The sequence below is a fragment of the Mus caroli genome, unplaced genomic scaffold (assembly GCF_978045245.1).
Source record: "Mus caroli unplaced genomic scaffold, Mus_caroli_1 scaffold_16, whole genome shotgun sequence".
NCBI classification, from domain to species: domain Eukaryota; kingdom Metazoa; phylum Chordata; class Mammalia; order Rodentia; family Muridae; genus Mus; species Mus caroli.
In genome coordinates this window covers 91873857-91890376 of record NW_028227271.1, presented here as the reverse complement: position 1 = coordinate 91890376, position 16520 = coordinate 91873857, and the positions used below count along the sequence as shown (strand labels likewise).

General features: G+C 44.3%; 1 protein-coding gene across 7 annotated transcripts in view; it reads right to left on the bottom strand.

Annotated features, from left to right (window-relative positions):
• Pdzd2 (PDZ domain containing 2) overlaps window positions 1-16520 on the bottom strand; it is a 372386-nt gene that overhangs the window by 211362 nt on the left and 144504 nt on the right. For all 7 annotated transcript variants that reach the window (XM_029469405.2, XM_029469409.2, XM_029469406.2 and 4 more), the window contains one exon: window positions 13755-14587. In XM_029469405.2, coding sequence (XP_029325265.1) covers window positions 13755-14230 — 476 coding nt within the window. In that variant the 5' untranslated portion in view covers window positions 14231-14587. The remainder of the gene's footprint in view (window positions 1-13754; window positions 14588-16520) is intronic.

Here is a 16520-nt window from a genome sequence, read left to right as displayed (position 1 = left end):
TAGGGATTGAACTTGGGTTCTCTGGGAGAGAACATCTGCAGAGCCATCTCTGCAGCCCTTACTGTGGTTCTTAGGGGAGAATTCAAGTAGACTGGCTCTGCTCAGCATGGCATAAGGCTGGCAAAGGATGCTGGCTGGAGCTGCAAACCATCTCATCTATGGGTCAGGCCCTCCAAGATCCCCTGTGGCTGGCAGAATCCAGTTATTCACACTTGTAGGATTAAAGTCCCATCCCTGACTATTCGCTTGGGTATCTGAGTTCCTTCAGGCCAGATGGGAACACTATCCCGATGCTTTCTGCTTCTGGCTAAACTGCTTAGGGACAGTTCATGCGATTTGGTGAGACCCCACCCTGACCATTTCACTTTCTTAAAGTCACCTATGTTATGAACTATTAACTAATCATGACATCAAGCTTAGATTCTGTTGCAGGGGCTATGAGGGCCCAGACATGGCACAAGGGTGAAATCTCAGGACATTTTAGAAACCCATCTATCTCCTACCTCCTGATTAAATACACAATGTTAAGCCAGGCGTGGTGGCACACTCCTTTAATCCCAGCACTCGGGAGGCAGAGGCAGGCAGATTTCTGAGTTCGAGGTCAGCCTGGTCTACAAAGTGAGTTCCAGGACAGCCAGGGCTATAAAAAGAAACCCTATCTCAAAAAACCAAAAATAAATAAATAAATACACACACAATGTTGTCTACAGGAGTGGGGAGAGGTAAGATCTCTGGGGGCACTCGAACTGGACTTAGAAGGATGGAATTCCGTGGAAAAGACAGCATCCCCTCGGTGGCCTTAGAAAATGCAACATCATCACTAAGGAGCTGAATGTGGAAAGTGTGAAGGGTAAACATTTCAAAAGTATCACAAGAAGTTTCCACTATCAGGTGGTAGAGGGGACCAGTCAGGAAATGACACAGTGCTGCGGGACAGCAGGAGGCATGGAAAGGAAATGTGGGCAGACATATACAGCCACAGTAAACTGTAAAAAGATTCCTGCCAGGTGGGGTTTTTATAGTCACGCTGAAATTTATAAAGAGTTAAGATTAACTTTGTTGCCCCACGTTCAAAGAAACGCTAGTTGAAGTAAAATCTGAAATCACAGAGAAGAATTTTAAAAATATAATCTTGCAAATAGGCAGGAGGATGTCAGGTCTTTGGGAAGATGGTATCAGTGTAAGGAAAAAGACTGTCATAAAAGAAGCAACAAACTGAGGGTGGGGGAAGTCAGTCAGTGTTAGAGGGCTTGTCTGGAACACACATGGCTCTGGGCCCCACCCCTAGCACCACAAACACAAAGTGACAAACTGACCAAGCAAAACCCAGCCACTCTCATCCATAAAAACGCTTAAAACTTCAAGGCAGCAGTGACATTCACTTTTACAAGGCAGCAGTGACATTCACTTTTACAAGGCAGCAGTGACATTCACTTTTACACGATTGGAGGACATTTTAACCATCTGGGTAAAAGGATTAAAATCAGTAACTTCCAAATGCCTATCCAGTCAGTGTTCAGGGGCCTCACTTAGGACAGTAGGTCAGTTAGGTGACCTGTTAGACAAACAAATGAACTAAAAATCATTTCCAAGCATCCTGGTGGTAATAATAAGCTGCAGTTATAACCACAAGGCCAGTGCCAAGCTGCATGCCTGTAACCACAGCACTCTGGTGGCTTAGGCAGGAGGCTAGTGAATTCAAGGTCAGCCTAGGCTACAAAGCAAAACTCCATCTCAAACACACACACACACACACACACACCAAACATATACACCACACACACATACACATATCACACACACATCTCACCACACACACATACCACACACATACACGCCATACACACACACAAACACACATCACACACACATCACACCACACACACATACATATACCACACATACATACAGACACCACACACACATACACATATCACACACATACACACCATACACACACACACAAACACACACCATACACACACATGCACACATCACACACATACACAAACACATACCATACATACATACCACACATATACACACACCACAAACACATACACACACGGCACACATACACATACACATATATCACACATACATACACACACCACACACACATGCACACATCACAGACACATATACCACACACACACCACACCACACACCATTGCTCCCCCAACCCCTCCTCATAAAACAAGCCACATGTCTATTAAGTAAACTTCCATGTAAGTCAGAGTTTCCAATCTAAACATGCTGTGGCACACTATCAATCATGTATTATTTGTAGCAAAATAAATCAGTAAACAATTCATGGGAATAACTTAGTGACAATATCCTTAGACACATTATGTTCATTCCAAAGAACACGACCAAAGAGGCTGACTTGAAAGCACTGCAAATGCAATGCTAAGTACAGCACTGAAACCAGTCAGCAACCAGAAGAACACTCATTCATAGAGATGGGGGGTGGGGTGGGGGGGTTGTGGTGTGGCACATGCCTGCCATCCCAGGACTAGGGAGGCAGAGGCAGGAGGTATGCCTGGAGTTCAAAGCCAGCTTAAAATATAGTATGAAACCCCGTGTCAAAAACAGCCAAACATAGAGGTATATAGATCTCTGTGACCTACTACAAGGCCAGCCTGGTCTACACAGTGAGCTGTAAGACATCCCAAGCTACATAGTGAGATCCTGTCTGTAAAAAGAAGGAACGGGCATTTCATAAGGGGGAGTGCATTTAAGTGTGTTCAGTGAAAGCAGAGGCAACCCACAGTCCTTTGCGCAGTCAGGAGTTTGCAAGCATTCCTGTGCTAGAAGCTATGAGGGAAACAAACCAAACCTAAACCCAAACCAAACAGTACTTTTTAATTCCGTTAGTGGGGCACCAATTAGTATCATTTCCTGTGGGAGGTAGTCTGCAATAGGAGTAACAAATTTAACATATGTTTTGGCCGTTGCTTTGAGGCACAGCCTTGCTACGTAATCTAGCCACAAGCTCAGGCTCTTCCTGAGCCCAACTCCCAAGTTACAGATGTGGGCATTGCACATACACTTACATGTATGTACACAGCAAGCGACATGTGAATGCAGATGGATTGTGGACTTGCTGAGATAGCGAAGATTCAACAACAACAACAACAACAGCAACAACAAAACGCCTAGCAACTGATGACTGCTTAAGTCAATGAGCTAAGAAAACCTCAGCGCAGTTAATAGTTACTAAAGAGGGGAAAGCAAAGGGCATGGTCTGATTGGAATCAATCTCTAGAATGGTGTGTGTGTGTGTGTGTGTGTGTGTGTGTGTGTGTTAGTGCAGGAGCCCACAGGTGCCAGTATTAAGTGTGAAATCTCCAAAGGCTGGGAGTCTAAGCTTGTGCATCATCTGACATGGGCGCTGGGGACTGAATTCTGGAAGAGTGACATGTGCTCTCAACTAGAGTCATCTTTCCAGCTGCTCTCAGGCAGGTTTTTAAGGGAGAGAGTGTGAGGGCATCAGATCCCCTGGAACCGGAGTTACATACAGTCGTGAGCTACCTTGGGGATGCTGGGAATTGAACATGGGTCTTCTGGAAGAATAGCCAGAGCTCTTAGCTCTGGAGACATCTCTCTAGCCCTCATTAAGAATTCTTGGAAAGACAGTCCAAGAACGGTAAGAGCAGGACTCTGGTCACAGCGACAAGAGAATAGGGTTTGGATTCAGGAGGCTTCTCCCTTGACATACGTCTATTTCTGTCTCAATAGGTCAATGTGAGCATGCAGATCTTTCCGATGCAAAGGGTATTGAGAAAGGAAGTTGGAGATGCATATACTGCAGAAGAAGACAGATCAGGCCAGCAGAAAAGCATTAACTAAGCAGAATCAGGGTAGTGGGGTCAAGGTTGTTCTGGTCTTTAAATCCTGTCTCAATGCTGCTGCTGAAAAAATAAAAAGCCGTGACCTAGGGAAGGACTGGGTATTCTCGGAATGAGTTAATAATATTGCCAATATGTTGTCCTAAAACAGTGCTTCTCAGTTTTCCTGATGCTGCTACCATTTAGTACAGTTCCTCATGTTGTGGTGAGCCCCTACCATAAAATTACATCATTGCTACTTCATAACTGTTATTTTCCTATTGTTGTGAATCATGATGTAAACATCTGACATGCAGAATATCTGATATGCCACTCCCAAAGGGGTTTGGACTCACAGGTTGAGAACAGCTATTCTAAAATAAATAAACAAGACTCTCAGTGAAAAAAAAAAAAAAAGAATTAAAAGCTCTAGTGGTCGATGGTTCAGTGGTTAGGAGTAGTTGCCACACTTCCAGAGAACCCAAGTTTGGTGCCAAGGACCCCATGCCAGGCAGCTTACAACCACTTGCAACTCCAGCTCCATGGGCAACACCCTCTTCTGGCCTTTCTGGTACCTGCACACACACCGCACATATACATACAGATACACAAATACAAATTAAAAATAAATCCTTGTAGGGCAATGTGATGCATGCCTTTAATCCTAGCACTTGGAAGCAGAGGCAGATGGATTTCTGCGAGTTCAGGTTTATGTCTGTAGATTGTTTCAGGCTAGACAGGGTAACATAGTGAAGTCTGTCTTTTATAAATAAATAAATAAATAAATAAATAAATAAATAAATAACGCATCCTCCACATATCTATTTGATTGATGCACAGGTGAATCTCTCTGTTAGACAGATAGTTAGATTCTAGAAGTCTTGGAGGATATTGGGGCTGGACCCCTCCCTGAGAGTCCACAGCTTGTAAAACGAAGGACTCGAACAGCAGACCTTGAATGGCTTGAGAAGAATTGAGAGCAGAGTCCTCTTTGTGGTCCTGGAAGGAGGAGGGACATTCTGACTTGCATGCCCAGGAGGTCATTAATGGATAACTATCTATTGGGGCTCCTGGAGTCCTGAGCCTTACACAACTATCATAAAGCAGGAGGCCTTCGATAAAGAATAATGCCACGCTATTGTTTCCTCTGCGAGAGACAATCTAAACAGGCCTGTCACCACCTGAGCAGCACAAAGTCCCTCAGAAAAGCTGCTGGTGACAGTCTAGGAGGAGATGGGGTGGGGGGAGAATATGCTTAAAATATCTGGTATGAATGATAAAATTAAATTAATAAGAACAATAATAATAATAATGGCTAGTTGTGGTGTTTGCTTTCAATCCCAACATTTGGGAGGAAAACAGCAAGTGGATCTCTGTGAGTTCAAGGCTAGTCTTGCCTAAATCGTGAGTTCTAGACCAGCAGGGACTACATAGCCAGACCCTTTCTCAAACATAAATAAGTTATTTAATAATATAAAGCCTGTTTGAAATGTATCTCAGGAGAGCCACATTATCCCTTGAGAGTGAGCTTTGCCCTACAATAAACTCTATCCTCTTTCTTAACCTCTGTCTGAATTCATTCAAGGGAGCTCACAGGACAGGGTCGCCAAAGACATTAAGTGTTTACTTGTTTGTGTGTTTATTCCTTCAAGGTATCTTGTCTGTCTTGGGCTGGTCCATCTCTGATCATTCTTCAAGCATCAGGCAGGACTTTTCAGGAGTGCATATCTGGACTGCCGTGACTCGCCCTCAGGTTTGACAGAGATTGGTTTTATACGGGTTGAGTCTTTAAGGATATCTGTACCCCATCCCCTCCCTCACAGCTGTCCTTGCATCTTTCAGAGCATTTATGAGTAGACACCTGTGTTGGCAAAGGCCAAGGCTTTTCTAATAAATCTCGATTCCTTTCAACCTGTCTAACCTCATACCCAGCCCAGGGAAGGGCTGACTGAAAGGTTACTCTAGCCGTGGAAAGAGCTCAGCCTCCTTCATCTCCTTTCCCTTCCTCAAAGGGGGGGGGGGACAAGTTTAAGTTCTGGAGATGATGCAAAGGAAAGATCATGATCCCCCTGTTCGGGGAGATGAAGGATTAGACCATCACGGCAGGCCTTGACTATTCATCTCTCTGAGTCTTGGAGAACCCCACTTCCCCACACTCCATTATTTTCAACAGTATTAGAGCCACCCAAAAAGTCACCAGTAGTCATGTTTTTTGTTTGTTTGTTTTTTTAAATATTTAAGTAACATAAGTCAAACTCACATAGTCAAAATCTTTGGAGGAAGATCATGATCTTCCTATGGAGAAATCCATATAACTATATAACATATGTTTTGTTTTATTTTATTTGTTTTTACAGTGGTAGGGAGTTGGATCCGGGGTCTTAATGAATGCCAGGAAAGTGAGCTACCACTGGGATGCAGCCTCAAATTGTTTCTGAGGCTATCCAGCTGTCCTGGAACTCACTCTGTAGACCAGGCTGTTCTCAAAATCAGGGATACACCTACTTCTGCCTCCCAAATTCTGGGATTAAAGGTGTGTGCCACCATGCTTGACTGGTTTTAGTTTAAATTGTATACACATGGGTCCTTAAAATACTTGGCCCTTCTAAAAGCTACACAAAGTGAACGAGGAAAGAAGGAGCCGTGGCTTTCTATTTCTGTGAAAGCCAGGCTGCGAGGTGTCTTGCCTCCCTTCAGAAATCTCTAAGAGAGGGTAAGAGGTAATCCAGGCATCAGAGCTTGGATTTCAAAGACCCTCTTGTGAAAGAAAAATTGAAAATCACTTGGGGACATTTAGTACTCAAACATGAGAGAACAGAAATGCTCAAACGCGTTCAATACTCAAGTAAGAAAGGTGAAGCAGAAGTCAGCCCTCCTGCAAAAGGCTCAGAAATGCCCATGGGGGGAGGGTATGAAATCAGACAGTAGCACTTTAATCACGCCAGATGCCTCCCTCCTTATGCTTCCTAGTGACAGCAATTCCTAGAAGTACTTCTAACACTTTAGAAGTGGGTATCTGAAGTGAGGCATTGGGGGTTTCCTCTTACTGGGTGGGAGTATATGGCCGCACCGGCATTCAGTTCCAAGTCAGGTATCAGGGAAGCAGGTGGTTGGAAGGACAGGAAGCACATCTGCATGGTGCGCTGCGTCACAGGCGTCTGGATGGAGCATGGTGTCGTGGATGGCTGGATAGAGCGCTGTGTCATGGATGGCTGGATGGAATGTTGTATTACTGCCATCAGGATGGAGGGCCGTATCACAGGTGTCTGCATAGAGCAGTGCATCACGGGCGTCTGGATGGAGTGTCATATCACAGGATAGAGCACTGTATCCCAGAAACTCTCCCATTTCATATCATCTCTTCCGTCCTAAAAGCAAGTGGACCCAGGGCTGGGGATGAAGCAGGCATGAAAGCCTGGGTTCAGCCCCCAGCACCACATCAAGCAGGCTGGCAGTACATGCCTGTGACTCCAGCACTCAGGAGGCAGAAGCAAGAGTGTCTGAAGTTAGAGGTCAGCCTCTGCTATATAGTGAGTTTGTGATCAGCTCGGGCCTGTCTCAAAAAACCAAAAACAGTGGACCCTGAAATGTCACTTAATAAATGCCTGTTGATAAGTGTTTACAGACACTGCCAGCTTTTTCTAAGAACTTACTCTATTAGTCACTATAACGCTACAGTCTTGGTTACCTGATTTACCTTAAAAGAAATTTCTGGTCTAGGCAGTAGTGGCGCACCTTTAATCCCAGCATTCAGGAGCAGAGACAGGCTGAGTTTGAGGCTAGCCTGGTCTACAGAGTGAGTTTCAGGACAGAGAAACTAGAAGCTGGAGTTAAAAACTCTGGGGATTCCTTCTTTATTCATCTTGAAGAGCCCAGCAGGATGGATCATGCAATCGCTGTCTCATCTTCTGTGGGAACTGGGGGGGGGGGACAGGAATGAAAGTTGGGGAAACAGCACGTTTTGGTGACTCAGTATGGTTCAGGAGGGGCGATTCAGCAGAGACCTCAGCCTGAAGAGCGCAGCTGTGAAGCACATCCAGCTCCGGGGACAGACAGCTCCAGCACTCTCTCTCACAGTGCTTGATTTCAACCACAAGATGGCAGACAACGGCTCTCAGATTCTCCACTGCCTTGGCCTGGTGGCACTTAGAAACTGAGGGAAAGCAAGCTTGGTGCTTGTTTCCAACAGTAGCAATGACTCTTGTCATCAAGTTGCTACAAGCTACACCCTATGAGACGGAAGGTTCTTAGGGTGTAACCCCTGTTTTTTAATGAAATGTAGAAAAACTTATCTTTATTTGTTTTGATCACAAACTACAGGATATAGAAAACTTATCCAACGCCATTTGTTATTATTTATGGGTTTGAAAAAAAAAGTTATTGACTCTGAGTCAAAGGCATAAACTTGATCTCTGGGAAGATAGATGACCTCAGGAAAGAACTCCCCCGAGCCTCAGTTTCTTCCGTGATATCAGAAAGTAGGACTTGAATGAGCGTGAAGAGATTCCAGAAACCAAGCCATGAAAAGAACTCGCATGAGAAGGCAGCAGGCTGAAAAGAATGGAGCTGGGTACCGGTGTGGGTCATGGGCTGTTTCTTTTAGCCTACATCCTTAGGGGAATGGGCTGTTCCACATAGCCAATTTTCCAGATAATTGAATTGTAAATGCTGAAATTTGTTTTCCTTTTAACTTTCTGCAATGGAAATCTTTCTAAAGTGTGTTACATGCTTCTCTGGCTCCTTAGAGAGCATGCTGAGTATAATTTAACCTTTCGTTAATATCTCTAGGTCACCACCTAAAGACTATATATATATATATATATATATATATATATATATATAGTCTTGCATGGAGTACTAGGTGCCTCTGAGCACACATGCAGGGAGACAAGACCCTGTGCTAAGCGGCCCCAGGGACCATATTATAAAGCTATAATTGGAGAATCTTCCTTTCTCTCTGTCTCCTACTACATCACCACCTGCAGTCATTTCTCCAAGTAACACCTTCTCATACCCTCTTGACACTCTGCCTAAATCTGCTTTAATCCAGACAGAACTCAAGGTTGCCATGGGTAACCAGTCTAAGATTGTACCAACCCTAAATTTATTTTTACACATGATTTGGAGGCAGAGGGGACTGAAGGCTGCTGCTAGCTAGGGCTGATACTCAGCTAGTCTTTATTGCATGGCATGTCTCTGTGCCATTTGACCAGTCACCTTGAGTATGTCAGGGCCATATCTGCCCAGTGAGATTTTCTTCTGGGATCGTACAGACTCCTCATACTCCAGGAACACATTGGCACTATCATGGCTGGAGTACTTAAGACCCTATGCCTGTATGTGTCTTTGACTTAAGTGGCCAGCACCCAGACCATTGAAGCTACACAGTAAAATAGCTCACTGCTAATCCAAGGTTTCAATTACTTGTGGTCAAAAAGGTCAAAACCCTTCAGGACAGCGAGATATTTTGAGAGAGAAAGCACGTCCATATAACTTACAGTAATTTGCTATGATCGTCCTATTTAAATATTACTTATGGTGGCTAACCTTTCGCTATACTTAATACATACTAAATTTTGCCATAAATATAGCCCATCAGTACAGGGTAAGGGACTGTCCATGGATAAAGGGGACCGCTGTGCTGTCACTATCATCTCTTGTGTCTGAGGAGCTGGCAGGGTTTGAGGTTCTTTCGTTCCAACTCAAAAGCCTATTCTCTGTTGTGACTTGTGCTGTGGGTTCAGGTTGCCCAAGGCTGGATGGGTGAGGTGCTAAAAGGTCCTCTGGACTAAGTATCTTCCTTGTGCCAGCTACATAGTCACCGTGTAGATAAATCATCTTCTCTCACCCACCATGCAGCTCTTATTAGGAAAACAGAGTCAGCCTTCCATGCCAAGGGAACAGTCACAAGGCTTCTGGAAGCCAGGGTGACTCCTTAGAAGGCCTGTGTCCTCTGGACTGTGCTATGTTCACATTTATTAACCTATAAAAATTTCCAAAGCCCACATTCTGAAAACAAAAACATTTTTAAAACGAAACATGGGCCTCTTTACTTTTCAGAAAAGTCCATTTGTTCTTGTCTGGGTATGTGGGCTCCATCTTAATTAATTCCACATTTTGTTTCCAATTTGGAATAATCTGTCTCCAGGGAACAGATCTGGTTTACTTATAGAGAGCTAGTGGAGGGGGTGACTAGGGTTACAAAATATTCCTTGTAGGAACTAATCTAAAAACCTTCCCCATTTCTTCCTGCACCAAACAGAAGTAACATTTCGGAACGTCCCATCTTTTCCAGAATGGTAGCCAAGAATTTTATAAACAGAGGCTTCTGCCATGTAATTACCAGCTTTGTCTTTAAGGGGTGGGGAATGTGACATCACATGTGACTGATATTCTTCATTCTTCCAGAATGTTCTCTGAAGTTCACAGAAGGAAAAAGCTGTCATCCCTCAGAAACTTCTTGGGGCACCTGAAGCACACTGTGGACCATAAGAGCACTAGCTATGGAGGAGGCTCCTACAGACCTGGGTTCTACGGATGTGTGGTTCTATACAAGAGGGCTGTCAAACCCACTCATGGCTGTGCGTGTGATTCTGAAATAAGCAACCATGACCTCATCATCTACATTTTGCACCTGTTCCTCCCACACTCCACACAGGCAACCATTGAAGCATCTTCCTCCTAAACCCACACACACAGTTCCTTTAGTTATCAGAGTTTCACAGAGGATGGTGAAAGTCAACGTACTGCTTGTGTTAGCTCTCCAAGGGTGTTGTAATAAACTACCACAGACCGAATGGCTTAGGAAACAGAAACTTATAATCTCACAGCTCTAGAGACTAGGGGTATAAGATCAAGAGGTTAGCAGAGCCAGGTTTCCCTGGTGCTGTGGACAAACCTGCTTCAGTCCTCTCTCCTGGTAGTTCTTTGGCATGTGACAGCATAACTTGTCTTGACATGTCATTTTCCCTCTGTGTTGGAGTCCAAATTAGCTTTTGATAAGGACAACAATCACATTGCATTATTCACCCAGACTTCAGTATGACCTCATCTTAACTACATGTGCAATGGTTTTACTTCTGAACAAGCTTGTATTCTGAAGCAATGGAAGTTAGGATTTCAACATATGATGAGTTTGGAGAAGGGGATACAACTCAACCTATAATATCACATGAAACAATTTTGAATTCAGAAGCAAACTTGAGAGGTAGACTAGATGTCCCAAAGAGTTTCTTATATTAGATATGATTTAGAGGTATGTGTGTGTCTTGGTAGAACACTAGTTCCTACTCAAAACTTCTTAGAACAAATCTTCACATATCAAAGTAGAAATTGTCAGTTATAATGAGTGGGAAAAAAAACATCTTGAAAACACTCAAAAACTCTTTAAAATGCCAGTAATAGCTTTCCACATACTCAGGCTCTGCATCTGTGGACTAAAGGAACTGTGAACTGCAGTACTAACAAGAAACACTTCGCATTTGTGCTGAGCACTTTTCTTGTTATGATTTCTTAAGCAACACATAATAATACAGATCACAACACAGATAAGAGCTATTTACATGGTATTAGGTATTGTAAATAGTCTAGAGATAATAGTACATAGGCAAATATTATTTCATTCGTATAGAGGACTTGAGCATTCTTAGATTTTAGTATTCACTCGGGATGCTGGAAATAATCCTTCTCAGATTCTGAGAAACACCTGTACCAAGATCCCCAGTCTACTCTCCAAGTTATAGTAGCACCTAAGTTGGCCAAAGAAATTCTTCTCTAGCTTGGATGTGGTCTGTCTCCCAAGGGCTTGTATGTTGAAAGCCTGGTCCTCAGTGTGGCAACACTGGCAGGTGCTATGGACCAAAGGATGGGGCCAAGTAGAAAGAGCTTAGGTCAATTCAGAGTCTGATATGTAAAGGAAAAATGGGACACCTGCCTCTCTAGCTTCTTATCTATCGATAAACTCGTTCCTGGTTGTTTAAGACTGTACCAACCCTAAATTTATTTTTACACATGATTTAGAGACAGAGGGGACTGAAGGCTGCTGCTGGCTAGGACTGATACTCAGGTAATCTTCACTGCATGGCATACCCCTGTGTCATTTGGCCAGTCACCTTGAGTATGTCAGGGCTATATTTACTCAATGAAACTGAGTCACCACTAGGCCTTCATAGGAGTCTAAACCTACAGGGCTCCCTGATCTCAGAACTATGAACTAAGTAAAATTTTTAATTCATAAGTAGTTTCCCTCAGATATTTTATTATAATAATGCAAAACCAGTCTAATCTGTGTCATTCCTTTTACAAGACAAGGCAAAAGGTCTGTTTCCTTGTTGGTTTATGTAGAAAGCCTTGTTGGCTTGTTCTGTTTCCCCTGATGTTTGTGGTTATACTAAAGAGGTGTTTTGTGCAGCCATAAACCATTCATGAAATTATACACCAGACTACAAAACTCCAAATGTAACACCATGGTAAGGAGGAAAAATTGTGAAGCTAGACCTACCTGGGTTCAAATCCCAGTTCTATCTTCTATTACTTGGGTAATTTTGGGCAAGGTAAATATGGTAGAGCCCTCCCATTTAAGCTTCTCATATAGACAAGTGATTAGGAACTGGGGGGTGTGTGGGGGCAGTTGTCCACTCTGGTAGATGCTGCTTAGAAGGTGGTATGTCTTTTAAGTCTTCAAAAGGGACCAGGAAGTGAGCTTTGAAAAAAAAATCAAGCAAGTCTCCTTATCTTCTCCTGCTGGCTTCTGGGTTGTTATGTGGCAATGGGTGCCTAGGGCTCCAGGTACATAGGAGAATGTGAACTCAGAAGGTCTGAAGCGTTCAACCCACACACATTCTAAAGGAAAGACTGGCTTCTGACCAGCCCTGGGAAGCAACAGGTAAGCCCTTGGAATATCCAGTGTGGGGATAGCACCTCTGTGTATCTAGGGTTGCTTAGCTATGCTACGGAGCTTGAAAGCTTTTGGCCACATGGTATTAATATACTACTAAAGGGACTAGAAACTAGGGTGACTAAGGTCAGGCCTACATGACCAATCCCATAAAAACCAAGGACACCGCGCCTTGTGTGAGCTTTCCTGCACATAGGCATCTCTGAGTATCATGTATACTGCTGATACAAGGTGGCAAGTGAAAACTGGCACAGGATTACTCTTAGACTTCCCTCTGTGGCTTTCACCATGGCTGGTTTCAGTCTTCATCTTTTCAAAGGGATAAACTGTAACCATGAGAGCTTTTCCAATCTCTACGAGCCCACCTGGCCTATCTCTGAATTGATAGTGTTTCTGGGAAGCCAGATTCACCAGGGAAACAACCTAGCCTGTCCTGTCTTAACTTCCTACAGTGTTGGGGGTGGGGTGGGGTAGGGTGGGTGGTTAGAAAATGTAAGTGTGTCAGGGTGGGTGTCTGCGCTTGAATTCTCTGGGAGTCCTGTGTCTGTTGTAGGTGAAGTTGATATGCAAGACACCCAGGACCACAGCTTTGGGCTTCTGATTGCCAATGAAATGCTGAGCTGACTGATAGAGTCTCGTTCAATGGGACATTTCTTATAGTTTCACATAGTGTTTGTTTTCTTTTTACCTCAAGTTTCAGGGAAAGGGAAATGCTTTGAATATAGGTGTTCTTAGCAAACAGAACCACCCCCCCCCCAAATAATAGAACACACCAATCAGGGATTCAGTGACAAATAGATGCAACTCAACACATGGATATTTCTAGGAAGTGCGCTTTGAAATATCAAGTCTTCTCCTCTCCTTTTAACTCCTGGGATCTTAAGAGACCACAGGAGCCTAGGACTCAGTGTGTTTTCCTGTAGGGCACAAAAGTCAACAGCTTCTTGCCAGGGCAATAAGAACTCTAGAAATATAGCACCAAGTAAGATATAATCCAATCATGGGTTGCGTGCTAAACCCTTGCTTACCTGGCCCCACTGACATCAACTCCGACCATCAGCTGTCCGTTCAGGGAAAGGATCTCATCCCGGAGCCGAACTTTCCCGCTCTTCCCCGCTGGGCTGTTCTTCCTCAGCTCTGTCACCCAGATGCAGCCCACGTCCAGCACTGGCCCCTGGTGGGTTTTCCTCTTCTTACCTCCTCGACGCTTTTCACCATAGTCCCCGAAAACAGGGATGTTGCCAAAACTGAGCCCCACAGTTTCAGTGTCTCCCAGCTGCTTGGTGAGGTACACCGTACAGATCTCCATCTCTGGGGGACTGTGCTCACATGGGACTGTGCTCTCCTCCACAGCCAAGTTCAGTTGGATGTACTCCTGCAACTTCTGGATGGCTGCCTGGCAGAGCCGCTGCTCGGGACTGTCCCCACCCTCCCGAAGGCTGTTCTGCAGCCACTCGTACAGGAGGGGCAGGTGCAGCAAAGCATTGTCCTGGGTGATGGGCATGGTGCTCACTCCCAGACACCAGCATCATGAGAGGTCCTGCTTCCTGAGACTGGACCCCGTGGGGACCCAAGTCCCTTGGAAAGGCTCCCAATCATCAGCTTTGCCCATGTTCATGTTCAGGCCAGTAGATGAGCTCTAGGGATGTCTCCTGTGAGACTGGGATGTTTGCCTTGGCAAAAGAAGGACAGGATACAATTAAACCACACTGAAACAATGGCCCGGGAGTGCTCAGCAAGGGAAGGGAGGAAGTGTCTAACAAGTCCTTGCTTGGTTCATTTCACAGCAGGGTTCATGCAAATGACGTGGAAATCTGGCTGTTTCTTCAGCAGGTGTCTTCTTGCTTGGGCTCATTCACACCTGGAAGAGGAAGAGGAAAAACAAAGACTTGCAGTTACAACACCCAGCCTGGTGAGAAAGGAGCAGATACAGGCACATTTTAGGAACCAAATAGCTCCCTTCTCCCTGCCAGTCTCCAGTATAGCTCCTTCCAGGTTGAACATACAGATTGAACACCACACACACACACACACACACACACACACACACACACACACACACACCAGAAGCCTCTGGGACACTGTCCTTCTCCAGGAAATTTCCATGATCAGCATGGAAGTGAAATCCCACTTCTCCCATCAGTACAGCATCAAACTCCTACCCAACCAGAAGGCTGCAGGGAAAGGCCCAGCGGGAGGACAAGGAAGGATCTAGACCACTTCTCATCCATTTCTAATTACGTCACCTCTTTTGAGACTGCACGGTTTGGATTAAAGGGGATCCAAGAGAGGTGGCAGCTTGCAGCACCATGTAAATAAATTACCTCCGTAACAAAAGCATTTATTTTAATGCTAGGGTTGTCAGCTTCAAGCTACTCAAAATTAATTTAAATTATCATGGCTATTTGCTTGAGATGGGACTCTAATTGGAGACCTATATAGAACAGACAAAAATGGATCGGACCGTTGTGATAGAATTCTGTGTGCACAAAGTCTGATAGTTCAACTGTCCTTAGAAAAGTAAGGTTTTGAAGCTTGGAAGGAGCGCCCCCGAGGGGTGAGAGTGCTCATGCTTATAACTGAGGATTCCTGTTCTCTGACCCTTCAGGGTCAACGTTTTGTACACTGTAGTGTTTCACTGGATGCAGAGGGAGAACTATACTTAATGCAGTCACATACAGGCTGAACAGCCTGGAAGAGGTGCTTGAGGTCAAGGTATCTCTGATTTGAGATGAGTTTCGATTTTGAAATATGTGCGTATCTATAATATCATAGGGCAGGGTCTGCATCTCACCAAACAATTGACTTAAGGTCCTCATAGGTCTTCTACATATGATAGTATGATAGTGGCTTCATATACTATTTCAAACGATTTTGATATGATATCAATATTCACGGCATGAAGTTTTCCACCGGTGGATCCAGTCGGTGCTCAAAACATTTCAGACTCTGGACCAATTCAAATTTCAGATTTCAGGATTCTTAACTTGTATTGAGAAAACTGTCCAACCTGTGTTCTGAGTCATCTCAAATAGTTGCCAGGTGGCTGAAAATGCCTTTGACTTGCTTGTTAGAGAAAAATCACAGAAAATGAGTGTTCATAGGAAAACTATGACTGAAGGGACAGCTGAAGAATTCTCAATGGTAGGAATGAAATGCAAAGATTGAGTAGTAATATAATGTGTTTTTAGTGGGAGCACACCTTTAACCCCAGCCCTTGAGAGGCAGAGCAAACAGTTTTCTAGGAGTTTGAGACCACACCTGGTACCAATGGTGAGTTCCAGGCCATCCAAGAATAATGTGAGACCCTGTCTACAAAAAAGAAAGGAAGGAAGGTAGAGACAGACAGAGAGAGAGAGAGAGAGGAGGGAGGGAGAGAAGACAGAGGAGAAGGAAGAGGAAGAAGAAGAAGGGAAGGAAGGAAGGAAGGAAGGAGGAAGGAAGGAAAGAAGAAGGCAGGCAGGGAAAAGTGTCTCTGAATGTGTCCCTACTTTTCCTCCTCTGACAACCGCAGCTTCTCCCTTGCACCACCACGTGTCAGGGTGAGAGGGTAGGGTAGGCTTCAGGAGTCATCTAGTCTTTGACCCCAAATCTATGGCCAGAATCAAGTGGATATGGATAGACAAACGACCCAAGATGAACAATCAATTTTAGTCATCTCCAAATATTAACAACTCCTGAGTTGCAAAAGAGAAGAAAACCATTAGACTCATTGTCTTTTCTTGTTGAAAGCTTTGTTCTATCTCCTCTGTGCCTTCTGTTAGGTTTCAGGATGTCCATATATCCAGAAATGA